The sequence below is a fragment of the Haliotis rubra genome, unplaced genomic scaffold (assembly GCF_003918875.1).
Source record: "Haliotis rubra isolate DU_JTF1 unplaced genomic scaffold, ASM391887v1 Scf337, whole genome shotgun sequence".
Lineage (NCBI taxonomy): Eukaryota > Metazoa > Mollusca > Gastropoda > Lepetellida > Haliotidae > Haliotis > Haliotis rubra.
This window is the reverse complement of record NW_025767010.1, coordinates 166,004-191,968: the sequence shown is the minus strand read 5'-3', so window position 1 is coordinate 191,968 and position 25,965 is coordinate 166,004. Positions and strand designations below refer to the sequence as shown.

Sequence of the window (25,965 nt, the reverse complement as noted above, 5' to 3'; positions counted from 1 at the left end):
GACAGACATTTTCACTAAAGTAAAAAAATAACACCAATGAATCATTGCAGCACTTTATGCATAGAGAGCATCAAACGAGTACTTAGTTTACATTAGAAATACAAATTGTATTGCATTGTGTTATATCTATTATTGTGGGAAAATTAGCCAACAATTTTGTGCCGTTGTATGACCTTGAAAGAAGTTCCTGTTGGGCGTCGGCATTCCGTATGTTGACTTATGATACCGTGTTTATCACATTGATAATACTAGCAACGTGAAGGTTATTAGGCGTTACTTACCTGTCTCGCATGTACGATGTTGCCAGTGGAAACAGAAGTCGCACTGGAGGCAGTGCTGTCGCGGACGGCACACTTGGCGACAGAAGACGCACAAATCTTGTGGTAGGGCTACAGACGACATGATGTATCATTTGATGATGTAGATCGCTGTCCATCGATATATATCCTGTATCTCAGTAAATGGAGACGGTAATAACGTCTCCATCGGAACGGGGGAGACCAGAAAACAATGAAATTGGTTATCACTAAGGTGTGGAAATGATGCACGACTAGTTGTTAAAACAACATTCGAAAAACAACATCTCTTTATAAACTACACTGATTGTTTAAAGCTTGGATACAGCGAAGACGGCCATCTTGGATCTCCACAAAAGAGATTAATCGTTAAGAGAATGAACCGTTAAGGAGATTAGGCGTTGGAATCGGTGTACCTTAACTGATTATAAAACAACATTTTTTGTCAATCATGACCACATTGTTTATCATATATTTTTCATCGTCTTGCGAAAACAACGTAGAAGAGTGCAGCCATGTTAGGGAGTGAGATGAACGTGAAAAATGTATTTTGTACCAAGATCTCCATTTGCAGAGATGTTCGAACTTTTCATCAATTTTTAATATAAACGATTCCTCACCCCAACGTAAATCTTAAATAAAAGAGATTCATGGGATGACTGCAGCGGAATGGGTTGGGAAGTGTGTGTGTGTGTGTGTGTGAGATCAGCTGTGAGTTCCTTTAAAGTTTTATTGATGTGAAAAAGACAAACGGGTATAGAAACAAACTGTGAAAATAAATAAATAAGAAAAGCGCAAAATGTTTTCAAGAAATGATTTCCGCCAATAACTGGCGTGAAAATCATATTCTTGAACTGAAGATAACTCTCATTTGTTTTAATTCTTGCCAGGTGTGCTGTTTTCGTATCTGAATTGTAATCGTCAATTACCATGCTCAGCATGCCTGATTAGAAGCTGTATACCACGTTGTACTGCCTCATGAGTCGAGGGCCTCCTTGACAAGAAGGGCATTAATGTTAATAAAGTTATCATATAGCGAAGTGACGTAAGTTTCATTAAGTTATGCTTTACAAACATTATATACATAATAGAAGTATAGACTTTGCCTTGAAGCATGTTATGTAGTGCTAATGTTTGCGCAATGCATATTTCCAGTCAAACGTGATTCGTCATTGTATATAAGCAATATAAGTTCACAGCATGTATCAATGAGTATGTTACTATTATACACGCTATACAATATAGAATCGTACCATGGGCACTGGCTTTGGCAGAGATTTATTTTGGATTTTGCCGATTTATTAAAATTATCCGACAAACAATTCGTTTTGAGAGATTTCAATATTTCTACCTGTGCCTCTGTCAGGAATTAATGTCAATGTATAATGTGTTACCTCTTCAGTATCCAAATCAAACGGTATGTACACTTTATGGAGAGTTTGGCTCAGTCCTGTCGAGCCAACGCTTCAACGACTACACCTCCCAAGTTTGAAAATGCGAAAAACTGTTTGTTTAATAAGGCCATAGACATATGCCTGGTACATCGTGTTGTGTACAGGCACAATGTTGGAAACGACAAAACCCCTTAAACCCAGCATGCTATCATAACTGTTTGATCATGTCATCTACTTCAGAAGCTTCGGTTGATGAATAACTATCAAATGGTGATGATTCCAGGTAAGACCGGACACAAACGTAACATTGATTGCCATCGTACCTTCCTTCTTCCCTCGATGTAAACTATTAATCCCCTTTTGAATAAAATAAAACGAACATGTATATAGCATTGACAAGGCTGACTCAATGCGTCTTTGATGTTCAAAATCGAATTCACCTTAAGGATGACCGGTGTTACTATCACCACTGACTCTAAGTTACTAGCTGTATATTTTCCGTTTGTGCAACTGTAAAGGGACATTGTCGCGTTGTCGCCCTCTCAAAAACAAGCAATGTTTTAATGAGGCAAAATTAACCAAAGCGCGACAATGCGACCATGTCCCTTCCAGGATCCCATAGTACATTATGTTTAGCACTACCTTGTAAAACGTATTACCAGCTGTGTCAACTCATTACCTGGAGAGGTATTTACATAAGCAAGTTTTGCTTTTTTACCGATTCAGATTTCTTTGGAAATGAATATGTTTAAATCATTACTATCGCTGACTTTGTGTGCTGGCGATTACCTGTCTCGTGTATGAAAGTTTGGTAATCTGCTATGAATTAATAATGATAAATTATTTGGTTTGAAAAATACTGTTATTAGTATTTCCGATTTTTTTACCAATTCAGATTTCTTTGGAAACAAAATTTACTAATATCTTCACAGAGATCAGTGTTAGTTGGATGTATTTGAGAAAATCTCCTCTTGTCTTTTTCTCGTTGGTGTGTTGACAATCATTGATACGTCACGACATTGTCTACTGTTGGAAATACCCGTGAAGGTCCGGGTTAGAATATTGATCTTCAGTAACCCATGCTTGTTGTAAGAGGCGACTAACGGGATCGGGTGGTCAGGCTCGTTGAGTTGGTTGACACATGTCATCGGTTCCCAATTGTGCAGATCGATGCTCATGCTGTTGATCACCGGATTGTCTGGTCCAGACTCGATTATTTACAGACCGCAGCCATATAGCTGGAATATTGCTGAGTGCGGCGTAAAACTAAACTCACTCCACTTGATATCCCAGATGTGTTCAAACCCACTGCGGATTTTCTTCGCAGTGATTGCAGTTGAAATATTGCTTAAAGCCATCTACTCATGCACTGTTTCCTCCTTCACGCGAGACAAAATTAACAGTGTTTGTTAAAGTGTTCGTTTGCATGTAGCACGTGCACCAACCAAGGTTTACACTGTCAAGCGTGTGTGTAACACACATAGGTACAAGCATGCGTACTTGGTCCTGTGTATGCAGATAAGACACAAGACTCTGTACAAGACACACATTAATCAGGGTCGGAATCTCAATACACGTCTGTCTAACTGTTAGCACGTCAAGGGAAACAAATAACAAACTACTTCACATTTCATTCATTCCATTTTATGTCGGCCTTTTCCAAACTGGCTATGGCCTACTGCGGTCACAGGAATGATGAAATAGTAGAGATTTTATAGTTGCAAACATGATTTACAGATATTTAATAGCTTTTTACAATTAATGATTTACAATTTCATGATTTACAAAGATGTATAACGTCAGACAATATGTACAAGTTCAAACAAATCACATTCAATGTACACCCATCAAGAAAGGTTTTACAATACATGTGTATCTTTTCACACAGGGAGAACCTGGTTCTTGCTGCTGGTGATGTTCCTGATACACTGAACAACACGAACAAAGACAGACTTATATCCAGAAGTGTCTCTAACACGGCATTTGACAACAGAAACGTCTGTGGGTTTCACTTTGTTTTTGGAGACAACATATGCCAGTCTTGTACGGACACTGGTGATGAAACGTCTGAGCTTCCCGGCTTTAGGGGGCAGAGCCGGGGGAACCAGTTCTCCCTGGACGAAGATGGGTGGTGGGAGAAGTCGCGAGAGTCTGTAGTGAGAGGCGGCCGTGGTGACGGTGTTGTGGATGTCGACGAGTGAGTTCCGCACGCTGGGGTGGCGATCATTGCTGAGGAAAAGCTCGGACATCTGTGTCCAACCACAGTCAACCTCTCTCTGTAACATCCACAGATTTCGCTTGCCTCTCTTGTTCTCAGTCACCTGTAATACAAAAGATATACATTCATATTCCATAGATGTTTACAGTAGCTGTTTTTGTTCACAATTTTATACTTAATACGGCTATTAACATAAGGATGAATGACATTCTAAAAACATACTTGGTAAAGTTTAAGCCTTCGGCAAATTTAGGTTTCAATGGTTTGTAGTTTTGTTCCAGTCAAAACATTTCAATCATAAATAATGCTGTGCTTACCTCATTTTCTTTGAGGATGGCGCTTCGGATCAGTTGGAGCCAAAGGCGGATGGAGTCAAACTCATCCAGAAGTTCACTGTTGAACAGATGCTGAATCTCTGGAAGGTGAAATAAGTCGACAGTCTTAATTAGTCCCCTTCAGATTCAAGCCTGCTGTCAAAAAGGCAAGCAGGGTGTGAACACAAATTGTAATTAAAATAAAATATATTACACTGGATGAAGATGAGATGCTCGATTTAATTCACATTATTTTTACATGTATTTTAAGGAATCGGTTTCTGCAGAAGATTCAGACGATTATTTTCTTTCGCAGACTAAAACTTCCAAAAGCTTGTTTTCAATTTCAGTTGACTTTAACTTTTCTCCATTATTTAACATATATACACCAAACCCATCACATGACTTATCTGAGGGAAAATTGCCAGTGCAGCGTTTGAAGAAGAGAGAAGAAACAAAATAGATTTCAATTATGAAGTATCTTACTTTAAAATCACATTAACTGTAAGCTGAAACTAACCTGGAGCTGTTCTTGCCCCTCGGAGCCAGTCGCGGCCACAATAAGTCATTTTCAACACTTGTTTCACGGAAAGAGTCGCAAAACCTTAGTGAGCAAAACTCAAGCGTGTTGACATTACCGAGTGGATGTCGGAGTGATTGTCATGACGTCACGTCATTGTGACGTCATAGTACCACGGGAGATAACTAGATTAATCAAAGACACGTGTACCACAAAATCTGATCAGGTATGCGGTCAACCACGACTAAAAAAGTTTCTCTAAGGCACAGACGCAATTCCTTTTTCGGTCAACTCCTACATCAAACGCAAAGCGCGACGTACAGAGAAGCTGAACATACCTGTAGGAATTGATATCATATTATTGTCATATACAAAATGTGAAAGCTACCGCCACTTACAATATATGGTGTCGCAGTATGATATGCCTACATAGGCCTCAGACGGCGGTATTTGATCAGTCGGTATAATAAAAAAACAACCCATCTCCGATATAACAGACACATTGTTTTACCCAAAACAGTCACTTGTGAGTTATTCCACGGAATATATTTTAAGCTGACAGATTCTCTCTGATGATTGTTGCTGTGTCTGTCTTTCAGATTTTACGTACGCTTCAGATGACGCATTTTCTGTAACTATTCCAAACAAAGAGATTTTACACTTGTGTTTTTATATAAATATATGGTCCAGTTTTATTAATAGCTAAGAGATAAACATGTAAAACTGGCCCTTTGTATAGGTCCGAATGGGTTTGCATAACTACTAATGATATATAGACAGAACCCAGTCCTTAGGGAAATCGCCTGCGCAAATCCAGCAGAACACCATTCCGTTACTACTCGCTTCTTTCCGTGACATCCAGTCATTTCCAAAGCATTCCGGAGTAACACGACTTGTCACGAATGGCATTCGATAGAAGGCTAAGTAGGATGCATTGATGCTACAGTATTATTTAGAAGAAGCATAGTTCACATACATTCTATTATCGTCGTGGAACGTTCTGAAATAAAAAAACGTAGAGAGTAACGCATGACCATCAAAATGAATGAAGATCCATACAGAGCGGGTTCCGTGGTGTAGTGGTTATCACGTCTGCTTAACACGCAGAAGGTCACGAGTTCGAGCCTCGTCGGAACCTCGTTTTGCTGAAATTGTTATGAAATCTGTATTTTACAAGCTATATAGTTCATTGACATTGGCATGGAATAAGTGTAGCTATTCATTAATGTGAAACTGGATTTGAATATTTTAATCACAAGCATCCTAGATGTTTTAACGTACTTTTGAACTGTAAATACTGACCATTCCCGATGTTTGTCATAACTTTAGGTTACCATTGTACACGGTTAACGTGACCTTCCCAAAGTTAAAAATAATAAAAATATCCGTGTATTTCATCATAAAATGTCCATTTGAACCAGCGACAATATAATATATATTAATTTTAACATGGCCATCTGTTGGTATTAAATATGACAACCGTGAGAGTGTGTATAAGGTCAACGATGGCAATAATAACATTTCATTATAATGTACAAATAAACAATACAAGAATTTATAGTGTACCTTGATCATGTCTGGACCAGATGTCTTACACACAGTTTATCGCACAGTGGTCTGTATTGTGCAATATACATGAATAAAAACACAATCCAGATGATACAACCCCAACACACACACTCCCTAAAGAAAAAGAGTACACCGCACCCCACCCACAAAAAACACCAACAACAAACACACAACCCCCACCACCCCCAACAAACAAACAAACAAAACAACAACAAACAAAACTCAACAAAACAAACAAATAACAACAATAAACACAAAACCCAAACCAAACAAACCAAAAAAATACAAACAAAAAAACACACACCAACAACAACAACACAAATGCTCGCCTACCCACTCCTTCCGTATACCAACTGCTTACATCATCATTTAAATAATATAAACAACAGTCCAATGACTATCGTATTATTGTAAATAAGGGAACCTTGGTTGGAGGATATGAAGTACGTTAACCGTTATGAACACTCTCTTCCCTCTTCCGATAAACGTCTTCCATACTTTCAGAAGGAATGACAATGTATGCATACATGACAATAATATTTTAACATTGCAGACTACAATTTTACATGACCCTACTGCTGCAACTCATTTACTTATAGAAATGACGTTGTGTGCAGCTGTTGGTTTGCAATGTTAAAACACGCGTGACTTACCTCCCTTGGCAAAATGGCTGCCTCCATGACTGGGCATGGGATGTCAAAACAATCCGTGTTAAAACAAAGTTTGACAAATGTCTTGATATGTGTGATTCTTTTATCAATTGTATACATCCCTGCTAATTCAAAGGGGCCCCTGGATTTGATACAAAATGCCTTGCCGCTGACATTAGTTTATTGTGGAATAATTACAGTGAGCGAACTGTTGTTTTGGCTTGTGACAAAGCAGAGCAAACATTTCAAGGCAAGTTATTCTTATAGATTCTTATAGATGTGAACGGAGTACATATATTAACCCTTTTGCCCGAACGTATTAAGAAACTTGTTGCAAGTGCAAGATTCTGCGATTCCCTTGAAATGTTATTAAAATTGGGAAATCAATTCGCTTAGGTTTTGAATGTTTTCCCCTGTTCCTTGTGAAGAAATAGTGTTGCATGTTCTTCAAATCAGCCTAAGGCTGAAAACAGATTGATCTGAATGCATGTTATTATTTAAAGTGTATACATGTGATATATTCATCATAAACAGTCAGTCATATACTGCTTAGAACCAGTCAATATTCTGCACTGCTCCACTTAAACTCACTCACCCAAATACCCACCCACCCAGTCACTCACTCAGTGTTTAGGGCCCTGTTTCACAGCAGACATGCTGGGTACTACTTCTGAGCTTCATGATAAATTACTTTAATAGCTGGTCATGCACTGCAGGTATTACAATGCCAACAAATCACTTGTTTTCTCATTTTGCACCAAGAAGCCTATAAAGGTTTCATGGCTTCAGCCTAGATTGGTTGCATAAACAACACTTTCCAACAAGCTGTATTTTTAAAGTTTGTTTTTTCACAACCATTAGAGAACTGATATAGTTACAGATAGAGAGACTTATAATGCACAGATCCGAAAGCCAAGAGGGAGACAAAGCACCACACCCTAATGACAATCACATCATCTGCTAATGTTGTAAACCATATCTTTACTGCTGCAGATCCTCCATGCAGTTCAGGGGGCGGGGTTGTTCATGTCCAGTGTGCTCCTCTTCCATGCTGTAGCCGTCTTGTATGGAGCACCATTCACGGAGTAGGTGCTCCATTTCTCATTAGATGCTTTTAATATTTTATGGTGAATTGATTTTGTGCTGTGCAATTAGCAGTCAGAGATTCCTCTATTTAACTCTGACTGCAATTTTTTCAGTTTCATCTTTACATGTCCATCAGAAGTAGAACACTTGGCCTAAACAAATATTGTTTGAACATATTTGAGATCATGTTGTTTGAATGGTGACTATCAACTCTTTCAGTTATTTTACAAATTTGGTCTCGCTTGACAGCGGATTCAAACAGAGTTTTGGAAGGTCAGGCTTGTTAGATATTTATGGGGGTGGTGGGGAAGCCTAGTGGGTCCAATGTGTGAAGCCCATTTCTGGTGACCCCTGCCATGATATTGCTAAAAGCAGTGTAAAACTAAACTCACTAGATATTCATGCACCTGTCAGTCTGTAAATGATAAATTGTTTGACAAACTAAGAAATAGCATGTGATTCCTTTCAAAAGATGAATATGATGATGATGATGAAGATGCTAATGATGATGATCCCCATCTGTGCTAAGTATAAGGCATCATGCATTCTTTGAAATCCCTGATTGTTGTTTATTCCTGTTCAGGGCAACAGCTGAGACATTCCACTTTGCCCTATTGTTGTCCTCAACATCTGTACTGCCAGCATGTGTGTTCCTTGGCCCACATCTCAACACATGGATCAGGGTGTTCGCCCACACCAAGTAAGGCTTTTTATTTGTACAGCAGAGGTACAAATAAGATGTGTATCTGCGTAAATTACGCAAATATTTATGTGAAAACTCAATTCCTATTAAGTCTATTGTGTACACGTACGCTTGAATTTTGGTAAATACTCAATAAATGTCATCTTACATGCGTACACACGAAAATGTCAAATATTTGCTAGTACTGAGAGGTTCTATTTCAGGACATGAACTTGACAACTTGCAGTCATTCTTATTGTATCTCATATTACAGATCAAATATAAATAACAAACACTAACATTTAAACTTGATTATATTTTTGAAATAAATGGAAAATGGCAAAATACCCAATTGAGTGTGAGTGAGGTGAGTACAATTTATTTGGTTACTCAAAGGAAAATTAGGATACCCACTTGAGATGAACACAAGCGAGTACATAACTCAATGACCCAAAACGTTATCTGTAGCTCTGGTACAGTTTTGTCCTGACAATCAATGATATATAAAAATATATTCTCTTCAAACATGCTTGTGCCAGGCGTTTTGGCTGACAGGGCCAGAAATGCTTCTGCTGTACCTGGTCCTCTCCCTCTCCCTCTAAAAACAATGTTTAGATCGCCCCACCCTAACTGCTCGCCGTTCTAAATCTCCCATCTCTCATGACGAGGATTTTATGGACGCTTCGTCCGGTTCCTATTTGTCTGAGAATGTTAGAAGGCTTTTTTGTGATGCTTCCCTCGCCTAGCTCAGGTTCTCCAGTGCATGGAAGGGTGGTAGTGACTGATAATTCATCTACACAGGATTTGCGAACTACATTATCTTGTAGATCCGTTTCATCGGACCGTTCACAGTCCTCTAGAACTCCTAAATCCAAGCCTTCATCATCAAAACATGGATCATCACTGTTGGAACGTTTCCGTTCTCCTATTCGTACGGCTTCATCCCACCGAAACAATTCACCCACACGAATTGAGTCACCATCTGGTTCGGAGGTTCTGATTTGTTCTTCTACTTCTGGAAAGCGTCGTTTTAGATCTCGCTCACATTCGAGCTCTCGTTGTCCTTCCAGTGTACCAGTCCGAACCGATTCACCACCTCGATTCATTTCACCAATCGGAATTGGGTCTAATGCTAGTCTTTGTTCACAAGAACAGAACCATTCACATAGCCGTGTAATTGCCACAGGTCATTTTGGAATGCTACTGGATCCTCCAGCCTCAAATGGGTGTTCAGGAGGCTGGAGAACTGACCAAACTGTTATCCCCTCTCCTCTATGAGCCATGGCCGCACCCAGGAGTGACTGACTGCAGCTCTCCTGGCCCTTTGTGGTTAGAGTTGTAGCTGGTCTGGCTGCTGCTCGTCTTGTGTCATTGTGTCAGGATTTCTGCTTTAACAACGGCCATTGACTTGTCTATATTGCTGGTGCCACCGGTGGGAACAAAGAAAGTTATTATTGTATTTGACTTCGCACAATCAACATTGGTTAGATGTCCCTTGGTTTTTAGATGCTTAGTGATGTGCTTTACCCGAATGTGCAATACTACACTATGTACATGTACATACTTTGGAATAACCTGGGCTTTCGTAGCGCTACAACTATCGTAAGTCATTGTTACAGTATTATAAGTACACATGCTACAAGAAAAGTTACGAGATTTTAGGCTTATGAGAGCTTTGTGAAATGGGGCCCTGGATTTGGTTATTCCTTGGGTAGATGTATATTTGTATATTTGTTAATTCACTTCTGATCGTACATGATGTTTTTTTACATTAAATCCGTGTCAGGGTACAAACTGCAATGTGGGTGTACAATCGTACTTGATGGTACAAAATCGTAATATATACGCCAAAATATGCCAGGTAGCCATGTCTACAACAGAAAATTCTTCTTCACAACAAATATCTCTAGAATAACATTTGATGACATGACGGTTAAAACTACAAACTGTCAACATCCTGGACAGTAACATTACAACTCAATGGACAGTTTGTTTGCTAAATGTGAGCAACTCCATATAAAATGTACAGTTTGATTTTTCGACGATAACTGAAAAAAATACTGACGCATTAAAGCCTAAAACGTCAATGAAAACCTAAAATAACTGTATCTAAGAATTGACAGCAAAAAAAGGAAAACAATCATTTTCCGCAATCTTGTTTCGACACTCAGGAGGGTGCCCTCGCTCAACTCATAATTACAATAAATAGAGATGGGTGTCAAGCTTTTATTGAAAGATCTGTACATTTCTAGACCTGTCTGCCAAATGGCAAAAGCTGATATACTTGCAAAAATAATGAAAATGCGAGGGAAAACTTACCATTACTCTTGCGCCACATGTTCTTCTTTCACTGTCCAGCGAGGAAATGGAGTTGCTTTTAGGGCAACTCCACATTTTGCGTGGACAGCGCTTCTACCCTGTGATCTTTAGGATTGGAATTGTTGTGGATATATGTGCAGATTCATTGGGTCAGAAAGTTGCACCATTAAGCAGGTGTTTTTTCTTGAGAAATAATGTTATTGACATCCTTCTAATAAACGCACCGTATACCTTAATGTGAAATATAGTTTGCATTGTTGACGTCATTCTCCTTCAACACGTTACCAGATAATATGCATAAGTAGTATATTCAAAATTAATATTTTGATGTTTTAGCCCTGATCTAGGGAAGGAGTCAGTGGTCTTCATCACCTCCATATCTAGTGTGGTTGGGGCGTGGCTGGGGGCGTTTCCAATCCCCCTGGACTGGGACAGGCCCTGGCAGGTTGGTTGAGGAGGCGGGTTTTTTCATCAGTAGTGTTTCCTCCAAAAGTATGCTGACAGGCTGTAATATTTATGAAATGTTCAAAGTGACAGTAAAGTCAACTCACCAGTATCTTATGCCTGTTGAAAGAGGCTATTAAAACAGTGCCATTGTGTAGATCAGTGCTCATGAGGCTATTGAAACAGTGCCATTGTGTAGATCAGTGCTCATGAGGCTATTAAAACAGTGCCATTGTGTAGATCAGTGCTCATGGGGCTATTAAAACAGTGCCATTGTGTAGATCAGTGCTCATGAAGCTATTAAAACAGTGCCATTGTGTAGATCAGTGCTCATGAGGCTATTAAAACAGTGCCATTGTGTAGATCAGTGCTCATGCTTTTGACAACTTTATTGTCTGGTCCAGACTAAATTATGTACAGATCGCCGCCATGTAGCTGAAATATTGCAGAGATCGGCAGTAAACAACATACAGATACTAAAGCTGTGCTTGACTGGTTACCATTTGTGATTTAGCTCCATGATTGGGTGTGAGTTAATCTTCTATGTAACACTCATCCTCTTCGCCAGCCCATTTCTGGTGTCCCCCGCCGTGATGTTGCTGGAATATTGCTAAAAGCGGCGTAAAACCAAACTCAGTCAGTCAGTCATCCTCTTCGCCAGTGAGGGCGGTGGGGTCGCCTACTGGTTAAAGTCCACTCGTCATGTTTCATCGATTCCCCACATGGGTACAATGTGTGAAGCCCATTTCTGGTGTCCCCTGCTGTGATATTGCTGGCATATTGCTAAAAGCAGCGTTAAATTAAACTCACTCACTCTTCGTCAGTGATGCTTGGTCTTCATGTTTTTCAGGTATGGCCCATCAGCTGTGTGATGGGGACTCTGATAGGCTACTGTGTCGGTCTGATTGTGTCAGCTGGCCATCTCTACTACAAGTACACAGTCTTCAACAAGTACAAGCTCACGTAGCCAGCAATTCAGCAGGATCATGTCAGTGGGTGATGTGTCCTACTGGCCTGTGTCTTACTAGCCTGTGTCCACAAAGCGATCATAGTGCTAAGATGATTGTAACTCCCATACATTAACATAGGTTTATGACAGTCCTAGCGCTAAGGTCTCTTTGTGAAATGCAGGGTGATGGGGTAGCCTAGTGGTTAAAGTGTCCACTCGTCACACCGAAGATCCGGGTTCCAGGCCCCACATGGGTACAATGTGTGAAGCCCATTTCTGGTGTCCCCGCGACGTGATATTGGCGGTTTGTAAATAATCGAATCTGGACCAGACAATGCAGTGATCAACAGCATGAGCATCGATCTATGCATTTGGGATATGACGGCATGTGTCAACTACCGGTAAGTCAGAGAGCCTGACCACCCGATCCCATAAGTCGCCTCTTATGACAAGCATGGGTTGCTGAAGACCAATTCTAACCTGGATCTTCACAAGTCCCTTTCGTGGTGGATATGGGGCGGTGGGGTAGCCTAGTGGTTAAAGCGTTGGCTCATCACGCCATAGACCCGGGTTCAAATCCCCACATGGGTACAATGTGTGAAGCCCATTTCTGGTGTCCCCCGCCGTGATGTTGCTGGAATATTGCTAAAAGTGGCGTAAAACCAAACTCAGTCAGTCAGTCGTGGTGGATATGGTTGGAATATGGGAACAGTTGACATACACTAGCTAGTCACCTGGCTACATTGGATGGATGAATGTCACCCGTTCCTCATGCCCCAAAGCATCACGAGAACATGAATGTAAACATCATACCTCATGAAGGACATGCATAAAGAAATGATTGCATTCTAAAACGTGTCGACAGTCATTTGAATCTCTTTGTGTAGATGATACTGATGTGGATAATATTTGGAAGAAAAGTTTCTGTATATTTTGTAATAAAAATCTATTTGAAAAACAGCGATTGTATTGTTTTATTTTACATACAATCAACCTGTGGACTTTGTTTGATCTGTAAAACATCTACACCCTACATCATGTCAAGCTTTTCTTGTAAACGCAGTCCTGAGCACTGAACACACCATCTTGATGTTTGCCTCATTTTATGTATTTTCAAACATTTGTAACATTCGTGTTTGTTTTGGAATTTAGTATATAACTGAAATACTGTTCAAGGTGGTGTTAAACCTCACCGACTCCTCATTTGCCAAGCTGACATATGCTGTGATATAACTACCGTTCAATAACATTTCATTCTGACAACACGTTTCTGTAAAGGTACATTTATAATTCTGTGTTCTCATTAACATCAAGTCTCATTGATGGTTTCATGTCAGTGTGTTGTATTCAGCTCATGTAACTCAGTTATCATCTCCAGGTATTTCTGTTACTGAAAATGACCCCACCAAACTAGGCTATCGATGTGTCAAAATGCTTGTAAGTATACCAACACAAAGATGCTGATTTTTATATTTCCAGTAGATTTTAATCTTGAAAAACCAGTACTTCACACTCTTGTCTTTGGACTGAGTTGCAGACAACCATGGGCTTTAAGGAAGGGAAAAGTGAGATAGGTTCAAATGTTGAGTTTAAGATTCTTGCCACTTTCACAGCATGTTGTGTGTGTGTGTTTGTGTGTACCTCTGCTTGTACTAGGCTTGATATACAACTGCAGACCATGCTATGCATAGGATTACATGTCCATGAATGGTAATTAAAACCGAGTCATCAGCACAACAATCTAACATTGTAATAATCCAATGGATATCTCGCTCTCCATAAGCTCAATAATTCTTTTCATTACTTGCATTTGCTGAAAACATAACTAAAATGTCCAAATTGTGTATCATTTTATTTACATAAAACAATACTGACAAAATAATCTAAAAATATAAAGTTAAAAACAATTGAAAGTGTATTAAAAGCAAACAGCTGGACCTTGTGCAGTTGGCCAGTTTATCACACATCGTACATCACACACTCACACAAGTTGACCAATCACAGCGCTGCTGGCAAGAGCAGCAATTTAGAAGCAGGCACAGTATTCACAATCACTTGAATCTGTTGATTTCAGAAGAGGAATGAACAGATTTTCATGAATACTGAACTGATTGGTTAATTATTCCTTCCACAGATATATTTATGTTAAAAGTTTTCGACAACAGTACAGCTCCACAATCATTATGTAATGTTTTCTATGAAATTGCGATTTCAAAAGAATGTAACTCTGTTCTAAAAACATTTATCAAAGTCGAAAACTTATGAATGTTAATTTGACGTTCTCAGTTCACAAATACACCAATCAGTGAATTGGTTTTCTGTATGGGGGAACAAACCACTCTCAAATAAGTCACTCTATCACTAGTGCAAGTCAAAAAGATTGAAACTAATGGTTATCTACACTGGAATACTAACTCCACACAATAAGGCAAGAAAAATATTCTGGCAACACTTTGTCAGCAAATGCATGTATATTGTACCAATTGTGTGCATATTAGAAATATAGACCAGCCCACACATCAGCACCCAAAACAAACATTTCCAAAAACTACAAGTGGTTTATCTTTCAAACAATGGATATTAACAGTAGCCCTTTGGTATTATCATAAAAATATATACATTTGTCTTCAGAAAAATTCACACTGACAAACATATCACAGTCAAAATATTCCATAACAAATTCAAGTCAAACCGTACACACATTTCATGTCATACTCTAACAAATCATACTCAAACATTGCACACACATGCATATATAACTAAAACTATGCAGCATTCAAACAAAGTAGGTTGTATTTTGATAAATGAGGTTTCATTTACAAATTATACAAATGAAATCTATTTTCAAATAGTTGCAACATATGAATTGAGGTCACATGGAGCTTCTACCCTTCACTGAGGCATAATCTGTCTCAGCTCGTAACTTAGTGTTAAAAACATAGGACATATTGTCGTTTTACACATTGTCCCCGGCCTTTTTGAGCTTCAAGGCAAAACTTATGGTCATAATCTCAGTGAGGTTCATTGGCATATACTGATAGCCCAAGCAGATCCAGGAAGCAAGACAGTTATCATAAACATATACTCTTCAAATCAAAGACTAAATAACATTGGAAGACAATGAGAGAGATACTGGAGTAACTGTTTCACTCTACTCAAATATTCAAGGAATCCATATTGTTTAAAATGTGGATCTACATTAACAAAGAACCTTATCATCCCAGTATATGTATGTATTGCTTACATGCTTTACACTACTGAAACCAAAAGAGGTGTTTCTGTATTCCTGTTGATGTGTCATGAAAACTGATCTTCGTTGGATCTATAATCTTTGTCAATAAAACGGTATTCTATCTTATCTAAATTATAATGAGAAATGGCAGTTTTCAATCATCAACTATTCCTGCCCCTCAAAGAACTGCCTCTATATTGCTTGGGCGTCGTAACCTGAGTCGATTGTTATCATCGCTTCCTGGCAGCATGACATCAGATGACATCAGAACTATGTCATCATCATCCCCAGCGGCCATTTCTCCCAGACTCTCATCCTGAATGCCATGTGATTCTTGGTAGTCATGTGATCCTTGAAAGTCATGTGACTCCATAAATGACTTCACAGTTGTTTCCTCCTCATCTTCTGGAGAAGAGCTGTCTGCTGCTGCAGAAAACAAACCCAAGGGGTATCATTCAAATAGCACAAACTAAACCAAACAACATACAAATACCACCATGCTCAGTGATTTTTATCTGACTCACAAATTTAAATATTACCAGAAACAACACTGACAGACTGAGTAATCTCACCTCCTCTCTCTCGCTCTAACTGTTCTCGGATTCTCTGTCGTCTCACATCGAGCGACATCCTCAGCATCATCGGCACAAACTCCTCCTCCTCCACAGTGTCCTTCTGTGTGTACTGATACCATGATAACAGCACCATGAAGGCCAGGAATGTAGAGTTAACCATGATGCCACTCACAGCGCTGAACTTGGGCCAGTAGAACATGTAATACCTGGCAAAACTACATTCCAGCTTTGATCAAACATGCTCAAGTACGTGTTATGTTGTCAATGGTAAATGTTCATGATTCTCGTTATAATGACATACAAGCACTTGGTGTTATACAGCAGGAAATTGCTATGGTGTTACTGTTTGTTGAAAGAACTATAAATTGAAGGAAAGTGAGAAATTTACAGATGTCCACTTCTGTAATATACTTTAAGGTTTCGGAGTATATTCTGGCCAATTAGCTTCTGTCTTCCCTGTTAGGTGTCCATCTTCATTATTTTATCACTTTTGTTGTTCCATATATACTTCCCATCAAAAGTTTAGACTCACTAGTGTAAATATAACCACTTACTTCAGGCAACTGTTCTAAACTACATTTTGCAAAATATTCCATAGCGTTTAAAGGTACTGTTTACACATCAACTGATTTATTGTAAACAAATTTGTGACGTTGAAAAGATTATTGTCATGAGTTCAATAAATGATAAAAATCAGTGAAAATGGCGAATTCTTAAGAAAACTTTACACCAAAACGCAGCTGTTCTCATGTATGATATTTGGACATGCTTTTCAGCAATTTGACGCATGATCCTCGTGCAATTCATCTGCATAAGGTTTGCAATTTGTTCCCCCAAGTTAGTGGAGAAATCAATCTTTGTTGTAACCATATATACATACATAACATATAGCAAGTGTTTTAAGTGAGTCTAAACTTTTGATGGGAAGTATATAAACCTATCTGTTTCCTAGTTTTCATTTACCCGGTGAAGGAATGAGAATATACTCAGACTGACTGACTGACTGAGTTTGGTTTTACGCGGCTTTTAGCAATATTCCAGCAACATCACGGCGGGGGACACCAGAAATGGGCTTCACACATTGTACCCATGTGGGGATTTGAACCCGGGTCTTCGGCGTGACGAGCCAACGCTTTAACCATTAGGCTACCCCACCACCCCAATATACTCAGAAACATCAGCTGCTGCTCATATCACATAATTTTCTCCCTTTTATGTGTACCACTTCTTAATGCCATTAAAAGACTTTTCATGATTAAAAGTCAAATTGTTTTACCTGAGACCAGTAAAGTCTGCAAAGATCTTAATCTTGGAGGAGTATATCTCTATCTTCTTGGTCTGTATCTGAATGACAGCACCAACAGCAGAATCGACCAGATCATCAACGTAATGGTTGAACAATTCAATGTCAACCACCTGCTTCTGTTCATCAAGTCCAGCCAGGAAGAATGGGGCAAAAACCAATGTGTACATCGTCCTGAGCAGCACTGACCGGTAGTGCATGATAGCCTGGTTAGAATGGAGCCAAAACAGTTAAACCTCTATAGTACAGACCTTGTTAATCAGGAATCCCCATCTTTCAGACAAATACTGTTGGGAACGTCTATATATACAGTCCGTTTGGCTCAAAAGCGGACCGATGAATTGCAATCTAACACAAAAACTAATAAACATAACATACTCAATGAAACGCTGATCATAATCAAAACATCATACCCACTATGTGAGGTTTTTGCAGAATTTTTGTCCTAAAAATAATAACGTTGTTAAACAATCTATCATTAAAATATTGACACAGTTCAGTGTTTGTTACGAGGGAGGAGTGCAGAGAAAGGGACAGCCAGATGTTCGAGAAGCACGTTCACATACAAAGTTATTTATTCATTAACCTGTGCTGTGCCGTCTCCATCCGCTCTCGAACACCTGGCTGTCCCTTTCTCTGCACTCCTCCCTCGTAACAAATAGTGAACTGTGTCAATATTTTAATGATAGATTGTTAAACAACTTTTTTAGTTTGAGGACAAAATTCTGCAAAACCTCACAGAGTGGGTATGATGTTTTGATTATGATCAGCGTTCATTGAGTATTTTATGTTTATTAGTTTTCGAGTTAGATTGCAATTCAATCGGTCCGCTTTTGAGCCAAACGGACTATAGCTTAATAGACATTAGCCATAATTGATTAATATTTAGATTTTCAGCCCCACCTGTCTTAGTATTTAACACCCACAGGAAACATTATTGAGGCTTCTATACTTCTAACTAAGCATGTCAGGCAAATTTATATTGTTCACATTTTGGATGTTTATAAAGTTTGTACTAAATGCATAGTTATGTCAATATTGTATTTGAAATTGTATTCAAAATCAATAGTGTAAAACTAATAATCGAAACTTCTTGTTATTTATTGGTTCTGTTATCTGTGGAATACAGATTATCTTTACCAAGCCATGAATTAGGTTATTTGTTACATTGGTCAAATATTAACTAAAATGGGAAATTTTGAATTCAAATTTGGTAATGTCATTTGCAGCAGATTTTGGGCTGAATATTGGCTTCTAACAAGATTGAGATAAATCCCTGCCTTAAAATGAATTTCTTCTCCCGATTATCCCTAAAGGGGAATTATTTCCTACATGTGTTCCCTGTTTTACCTGATGATATATGGCCAAATGTCTAGTCCTACAAAACATTTATGTTTCCTAAGCACCAGATCTCAACAGTTAATGTACACAGATGCTTTGAACAGGTTGTTCAAAATAATACGTACTTAAACATTTGTTTGAATATCTACTGATTACTGTCTTATGGCTGGATCAGTAACAGACTGGACTTGTAACATGCACATCAACTCACGGATCTGTCGGACTGCTGTATTACTGTCCCCTTCTTATCATACATTTGTAGCCGCACCATGAACATACCTGTAAACAGTGAGGTATAGAAACCATGACATGCCGGGGACGAGGAGTTTAACCAACAATGACATACCTGAGAACAGTGAGTTTAACCAACAATGACATACCTGAGGACAGTGAGTTTAACCAACAATGACATACCTGAGGACAGTGAGTTTAACCAACAATGACATACCTCAGGACAGTGAGTTTAACCAACAATGACATACCTGAGGACAGTTAGTTTAACCAACAATGACATACCTGAGGACAGTTAGTTTAACCAACAATGACATACCTCAGGACAGTGAGTTTAACCAACAATGACATACCTCAGGACAGTGAGTTTAACCAACAATGACATACCTGAGGACAGTGAGTTTAACCAACAATGACATACCTCAGGAGAGTTAGTTTAACCAACAATGACATACCTCAGGACAGTTAGTTTAACCAACAATGACATACCTCAGGAGAGTTAGTTTAACCAACAATGCCATACCTCAGGACAGTTAGTTTAACCAACAATGCCATACCTGAGGACAGTTAGTTTAACCAACAATGACATACCTGAGGAGTTAGTTTAACCAACAATGACATACCTGAGGACAGTTAGTTTAACCAACAATGACATATCTCAGGAGAGTTAGTTTAACCAACAATGACATACCTCAGGAGAGTTAGTTTAACCAACAATGACATACCTCAGGACAGTTAGTTTAACCAACAATGACATACCTCAGGAGAGTTAGTTTAACCAACAATGACATACCTGAGGACAGTTAGTTTAACCAACAATGACATACCTCAGGAGAGTTAGTTTAACCAACAATGACATACCTCAAGAGAGTTAGTTTAACCAACAATGACATACAAGAAGAGAGTTAGTTTAACCAACAATGACATACCCCACGACAGTGAGTTTAACCAACAATGACATACCTCAGGACAGTAAGTTTAACCAACAATGACATACCTCAGGAGTTAGTTTAGTTTAACCAACAATGACATACCTCAGGAGAGTTAGTTTAACCAACAATGACATACCTCAGGACAGTTAGTTTAACCAACAATGACATACCTCAGGAGAGTTAGTTTAACCAACAATGACATACCTCAGGACAGTTAGTTTAACCAACAATGACATACCTCAGGAGAGTTAGTTTAACCAACAATGACATACCTGAGGACAGTTAGTTTAACCAACAATGACATACCTCAGGAGAGTTAGTTTAACCAACAATGACATACCTCCCTCAGGAGAGTTAGTTTAACCAACAATGAACATACCTCAGGAGAGTTAGTTTAACCAACAATGACATACCTCAGGAGAGTTAGTTTAACCAACAATGACAATGAGAACATACATACTGAGGACAGTTAGTTTAACCAACAATGACATACCTCAGGAGAGTTAGTTTAACCAACAATGACATACCTCAGGAGAGTTAGTTTAACCAACAATGACATACCTCAGGACAGTTAGTTTAACCAACAATGACATACCTCAGGAGAGTTAGTTTAACCAACAATGACATACCTCAGGACAGTTAGTTTAACCAACAATGACATACCTGAGGACAGTGAGTTTAACCAACAATGACATACCTGAGGACAGTTAGTTTAACCAACAATGACATACCTCAGGAGAGTTAGTTTAACCAACAATGACATACCTGAGGAGAGTTAGTTTAACCAACAATGACATAACCAACAATCAGGAGAGTTAGTTTAACCAACAATGACATACCTCAGGAGAGTTAGTTTAACCAACAATGACATACCTCAGGACAGTTAGTTTAACCAACAATGACATACCTCAGGACAGTTAGTTTAACCAACAATGACATACCTCAGGACAGTTAGTTTAACCAACAATGACATACCTAAGGACAGTTAGTTTAACCAACAATGACATACCTAAGGACAGTTAGTTTAACCAACAATGACATACCTGAGGACAGTGAGTTTAACCAACAATGACATACCTAAGGACAGTTAGTTTAACCAACAATGACATACCTGAGGACAGTGAGTTTAACCAACAATGACATACAACAAGAGATTGGCAGCAGGATAATAGTGCTACTGGAGAACTACTTGTCTGGTGGCTCAGTACACACAAGGATGATGACATGCTGACAAGGAAGACGAGGTTTACCTGTACCTCGGTTGGTAGGGGACTCTGGCATCTCAAGCTCCAGGTATATCCTGTATGCTTGGCCCTTGTGGAGGATCTGGGAGAGACCAGTAGTAAATCATGATTAGTATCTGTTGTTCTGGTCTCATGTTATTCTGAAACCACTTGCACACTAAGATATAAGCACAACAACTATTGTAAGTATTTATAGGTAATACAATGGTCTCAATGTATAATTCTGTGTGACTGGATCATCCTTTTCTCTCATGGTATATATATCCTGTACTCATTTGCTATCATAGTTATGTTTTGGTCTGAATGAGACAAAGCTAAGAGTAACCATCTAATACAGTTAAACTATGTTTTCAAAACTCACACAATAGGCAATATCAACCAAATGTGATACATCTTGTTGAAACGTACCGGTATCTTAAAAAATAGTCGCTATTGTCTTGTCATATAAGTTCATCCTTCTTTGTTTGATACTCAGTAAACCTTTGGCAAGCTAATAGTTCATTAACACAGTCTTCTGATTAGACTGACTGACTGAGTTTGGTTTTATGCCGCTTTTAGCAATATTCCAGCAACATCACGGCGAGGGACACCAGAAATGGGCTTCACACAATGTACCCATGTGGGGATTCGAACCCGGGTCTTCATTGTGACGAGCCAACGCTTTAGCCACTAGGCTACCCCACTGCCCCTCTTCTGATTAGAAATAATAACACTGAGAGCTTGTTTATATGAGCCTGCATATCTTGAATGAAAATCTGTAACTTGAATTCTTATCACTTTGCTATTTTAGCGGTAAGAGAGATGCAGACAACACAAAGTTGGTTTGTTTGTTTGTTGTTTAACTCGGCACTCACCAATATTCCAGCTATAAGACTGCAGTTAAGATATAATCAAGTCTGGACCAGACAATCCAGTGATCAACAGCATGAGCAAGATCTACACAATTGGGATACAATGACATGTGTCAGCTAAGTCAGCGAGCCTGACCACCCAATCTCATTTAGTCACCTCTTATGACAAGCATTAGCTGCTGAAGATCAATTCTAACCTGGATCTTCCAAAACAAAGTTACGATGGTGAATGGGTCATGGTGTTTACAATATTAGAATGGACACATAATGCACTGGACACTAGAACTGCCTAAAGGATTGTTAATCAGAAATATTGTCGATGGGAAGAATTATTCATCATTGTCAATATGAAAATTGTCTCATAAATAATATCTTACATAAACTATTGTGATGGAATATTGTTCTAATTTACCAAAACTTGTCCTTAAGACATAATGCAATCTGTTGATCATGTTTAGTTAGTAATCCATGTGTAAAAATGTCACCATCTATGGAACTAAACCCAATAAATCGGGTTAGAAGAACGAACCAGCAGACCCTGTTTCACCATTTGCAAGTAGCACGGTGGGATGGCGACAAGCCAATCACCACTGGGCTACGATCATGATATATCTGATGATAAGAATAGCAAACAGTTCTGAGGTAAAAATAGACTGATGTAACTTACTTCCTCTCGTCCATGTTCCCCAAATGTCAGGTTAGCTTGTGGGAATGTGCATATCCCAGCTCCCTCCGGACACACGCTGCAGCACAAAATAATGGCATCCATCAACTGCATCTCTACAGTGAATCCACAACAAATGGAATACTATTTGGTTTTAAGTTGCCTGTAAAGTCTTAACATGACAAATCATGCATCTGAGGTGAGGTGAAATTGGGTTTAACGTCGTGCTTGAGAATATTTCGCTCATATGACGACATGCATGCGTGTGTATGTGTAAGTGCGGCTGCTTGTACTAGCCCAGACTGAAGCTGGTTTTATATTGCTAGCCCACAGAGATACCATGCTGCAGTGAAGCATGAATATCCCACTCAGACACATTATACTGACTCCGAGCCGACCAGTCCTTCTTGTACCCATTAATGCCGAGCGCCAGGCAGGGACCAACAAGTACCATATTTTAACGTCTTTTGGTATGACGAGGTCGGGGATCGAACCCGCGACCTTCCGCTCTCCGGGCGGACGCTCTAACCACTACACCACGGAGGCGGTCTCATGCATCTGAAGTTCCATGTCATGTGGTGTTTAATGTCATAGCAAAGGAAGGTCACAGTGAACGCAGATATCCAACAAAGCAGAATCACACATGGATCTCTCAAACCTGTGGCTGATAGCATGAGCATTGAGTCACGCTGAGGTCAAACACACATCTGTCCAGACAACAACTAGTTGTTGGTTGGCTTAATGTCACGTGTTTTTGTGGCACAGAAAAAAAATGACCGAATGACCAAAACATCCCACTGGCAAAAGTATCATCATGATCACAAATGACATTTCACGTCAGATCAAGATCTGCTTTCTGTTGTGTCAAATGTAAGAAAATCTTTCTAAAATCCAAATCATGCAATTGATTGTTTGATCGGCATTCTAGAAGATTACAACGTTTAGTTTGATAAAGGTGTAAGAATCTACATAAAAACATCACTTTATGCAATAAACTTGAAGTTGTTATCCATAAAGTCATGTGCTTTGTTACCAGCTCATGTACACTGAAATATAAGCAGTTGTTCTTGTTGTTGTAACTGCATATCTTAAAACATTACATCTCTTCACATCAAGTAAATATCAGCCAGTAGATGTGAAGATTCGAAAGCTGCTTCACAAATCAGATTCTTTGTTCAGTCTGAACCTTATTGCTATAGTATACTACACAGTAAATAATGATGTCAGTGAATGACTTCAGTTAAATGATGACTTTAAGTATATTTCAGCTATATCACAAGATATCAGCTTTAAAACTCAATAGGTTTGAACCTGTGTATGGGTATGATGACCCCAAAATCTCAGGAAAACATTCAGAGAAAACCCAGATTCAAACCAATATGATTATACATACTCATAATGAAAATAATTCCGCAGTAGTGAAGAGGGTAACTCTGTCAACAAACTGACAAAGTAAGGCTGTCATCTGTGGAATGACTTCATGCCCTGTTACAGACTTTGCATGTCAGGGCTGCATAGTAGGATACTGAGACATATTTTGCTCCAATTAAATACATGCTGGGATTCGAACCATGGGCCTTCTGGTCGAGATCAGATGCCATGTCCACATGACCAAAGAAGTTAACACCGCCAGCAAGGTGACAAGGCAAAGATGTCAACTGTGACATGCCCTGCTGGGCCTTGATGTTGCATGTATTATGGAAGAATGCTTAAGAACATTTTTATTTGATTGTTCCGTGATCTAAATATGATAGAATAGGAAAACATTCTTGTTTTGTATGTTTAACTTGTCATTTGACTGTCCAGGCAGTATGTTTTACTGATTAAGACTTCCTGGATCTGACTGGATCCAAACTTCACAAATGACAATGTCACAATTTCAATGTTAAAATAATGACTGAATGACTGACTGAGTATGGTTTTATGCCGTTTTTAGCAATATTCTTGCAATAACACGGCGGGGGAAACCAGAAAAGGGCTTCACAAATTGTACCCATGAGGGGAATCGAACACGGGCCTTCGGCGTGAGGAGCGAAAGCATTAACCACTAGGCTACCCCACCGCCCCTGTTAAAAGTAATGAGAAAGCACACTTGATTCACATCCTTTTTTCAGTCCCTGAGGCAGTTACAGCTAAGAAATATTGTTCTTGTTACAGTGCAAATGGTGAGTGAGCTCTGGCAAGGATGGTACAAGTGGCTGGCAACTGCCTGAGCATTGCTCTGCACCCTCACATCCGTTGATGTTTCCTCATCAAAATCATTGTTTTCTTTTGAACTTAAGCAATGCATATCATCAAATGAATTTTGACCCATATATGGTCAGTTGACTTGTGAGGCACTCTGTCAATGACACATGCTGACAGAGCAACACTGAAACTGTCAGATGCCATGTTTGTTGTGCTAAATCATATGCAAATTAGCTATGATGTTATGTGGCGACAACATGGATAATGGTCCGTCATTTGGCCTGTTTGTTTATGACACAATAAGCAAAATAGCTATCATCTCGCAACATGATTGATCATTGCTGGTCATTTGGCATAAACACTATGATTTTTCTATTGTTAAGGTTTCACATGACCTGTTTTCTTACCTTGAATCCACAGACAGTTGAATGAATGCCAAACCAAAACATAAACAAATCATAAAAACATATGATAAGAAATACGAAAAAAAACAAACTCAAAAATGACATCAAATAATGATTATAAGATGTGGCAATACAAATATATACACAAACTTTTAAACACGAAGTACTTACTCGAATTTGAAATAAACAGGCCTGATGTGGGAAGCACTTGGCATGTAAAACCAGTAAAAACTGGCATAAAAGAATATTGACAACCATAGTATAGTGATTAAAACACCAACTAGAATGAACAAACGAATAAAAGTAGTCTTTAGTTTAGAGAAAGCAACTTGCAAAAAGATGCCTCCCCAGTCGACAATGTTTCCAAATAGGTCGATAACCATTGTGGAGCAGTTGACTGAGCATTGTTGTGTGTACGAAATAAATATAACCTCGGCAACCTTTAACCTAGTCGCTTACACCAACAAACGGAATCCACGACAATCTCGTAAAAATTTACAAAGCATAATATTGAGCGAATATGTATTGAAAACATAATACTTATACTTATTTAATATCTT

General features: G+C 38.9%; 3 protein-coding genes and 1 non-coding gene across 5 annotated transcripts; 2 read left to right on the top strand and 2 right to left on the bottom strand.

Moving 5' to 3' along the window:
* Nucleotides 1-3,507: 3,507 nt before the first annotated feature.
* LOC124284427 lies at nucleotides 3,508-4,815 on the bottom strand. The gene is made up of 3 exons (XM_046720509.1): nucleotides 4,743-4,815; nucleotides 4,226-4,323; nucleotides 3,508-4,011 (listed from the first exon to the last, which is right to left on the bottom strand). The coding sequence occupies exons 1-3, from the start codon at nucleotides 4,789-4,791 to the stop codon at nucleotides 3,571-3,573; spliced, it is 588 nt and encodes a 195-aa protein (XP_046576465.1). The 5' UTR covers nucleotides 4,792-4,815; the 3' UTR covers nucleotides 3,508-3,570.
* Nucleotides 4,816-5,807: 992 nt separating this feature from the next.
* On the top strand, nucleotides 5,808-5,880 carry Trnav-aac. The gene has a single exon. It is a non-coding gene; the product is annotated as a tRNA-Val (tRNA).
* A 1,092-nt stretch (nucleotides 5,881-6,972) lies between these two features.
* LOC124284426 (phosphatidylinositol-glycan biosynthesis class F protein-like) lies at nucleotides 6,973-12,946 on the top strand. Its single transcript, XM_046720508.1, has 5 exons — nucleotides 6,973-7,211; nucleotides 7,955-8,046; nucleotides 8,631-8,747; nucleotides 11,385-11,493; nucleotides 12,343-12,946. The coding sequence occupies exons 1-5, from the start codon at nucleotides 6,978-6,980 to the stop codon at nucleotides 12,457-12,459; spliced, it is 669 nt and encodes a 222-aa protein (XP_046576464.1). The 5' UTR covers nucleotides 6,973-6,977; the 3' UTR covers nucleotides 12,460-12,946.
* Nucleotides 12,947-14,278: 1,332 nt separating this feature from the next.
* LOC124284425 (seipin-like) lies at nucleotides 14,279-25,846 on the bottom strand. Of its 2 annotated transcripts, none has more exons than XM_046720506.1 (7): nucleotides 25,577-25,846; nucleotides 22,818-22,893; nucleotides 21,306-21,381; nucleotides 19,104-19,171; nucleotides 17,525-17,757; nucleotides 16,246-16,454; nucleotides 14,279-16,099 (listed from the first exon to the last, which is right to left on the bottom strand). In XM_046720506.1, exons 1-7 carry the CDS (start codon nucleotides 25,786-25,788, stop codon nucleotides 15,852-15,854), a joined length of 1,122 nt encoding a protein of 373 aa, XP_046576462.1. In that variant the 5' UTR covers nucleotides 25,789-25,846; the 3' UTR covers nucleotides 14,279-15,851. The 2 variants fall into 2 exon arrangements, with proteins under 2 accessions (XP_046576462.1, XP_046576463.1); XM_046720507.1 differs by having other exon boundaries at nucleotides 21,312-21,381.
* Nucleotides 25,847-25,965: the final 119 nt, after the last annotated feature.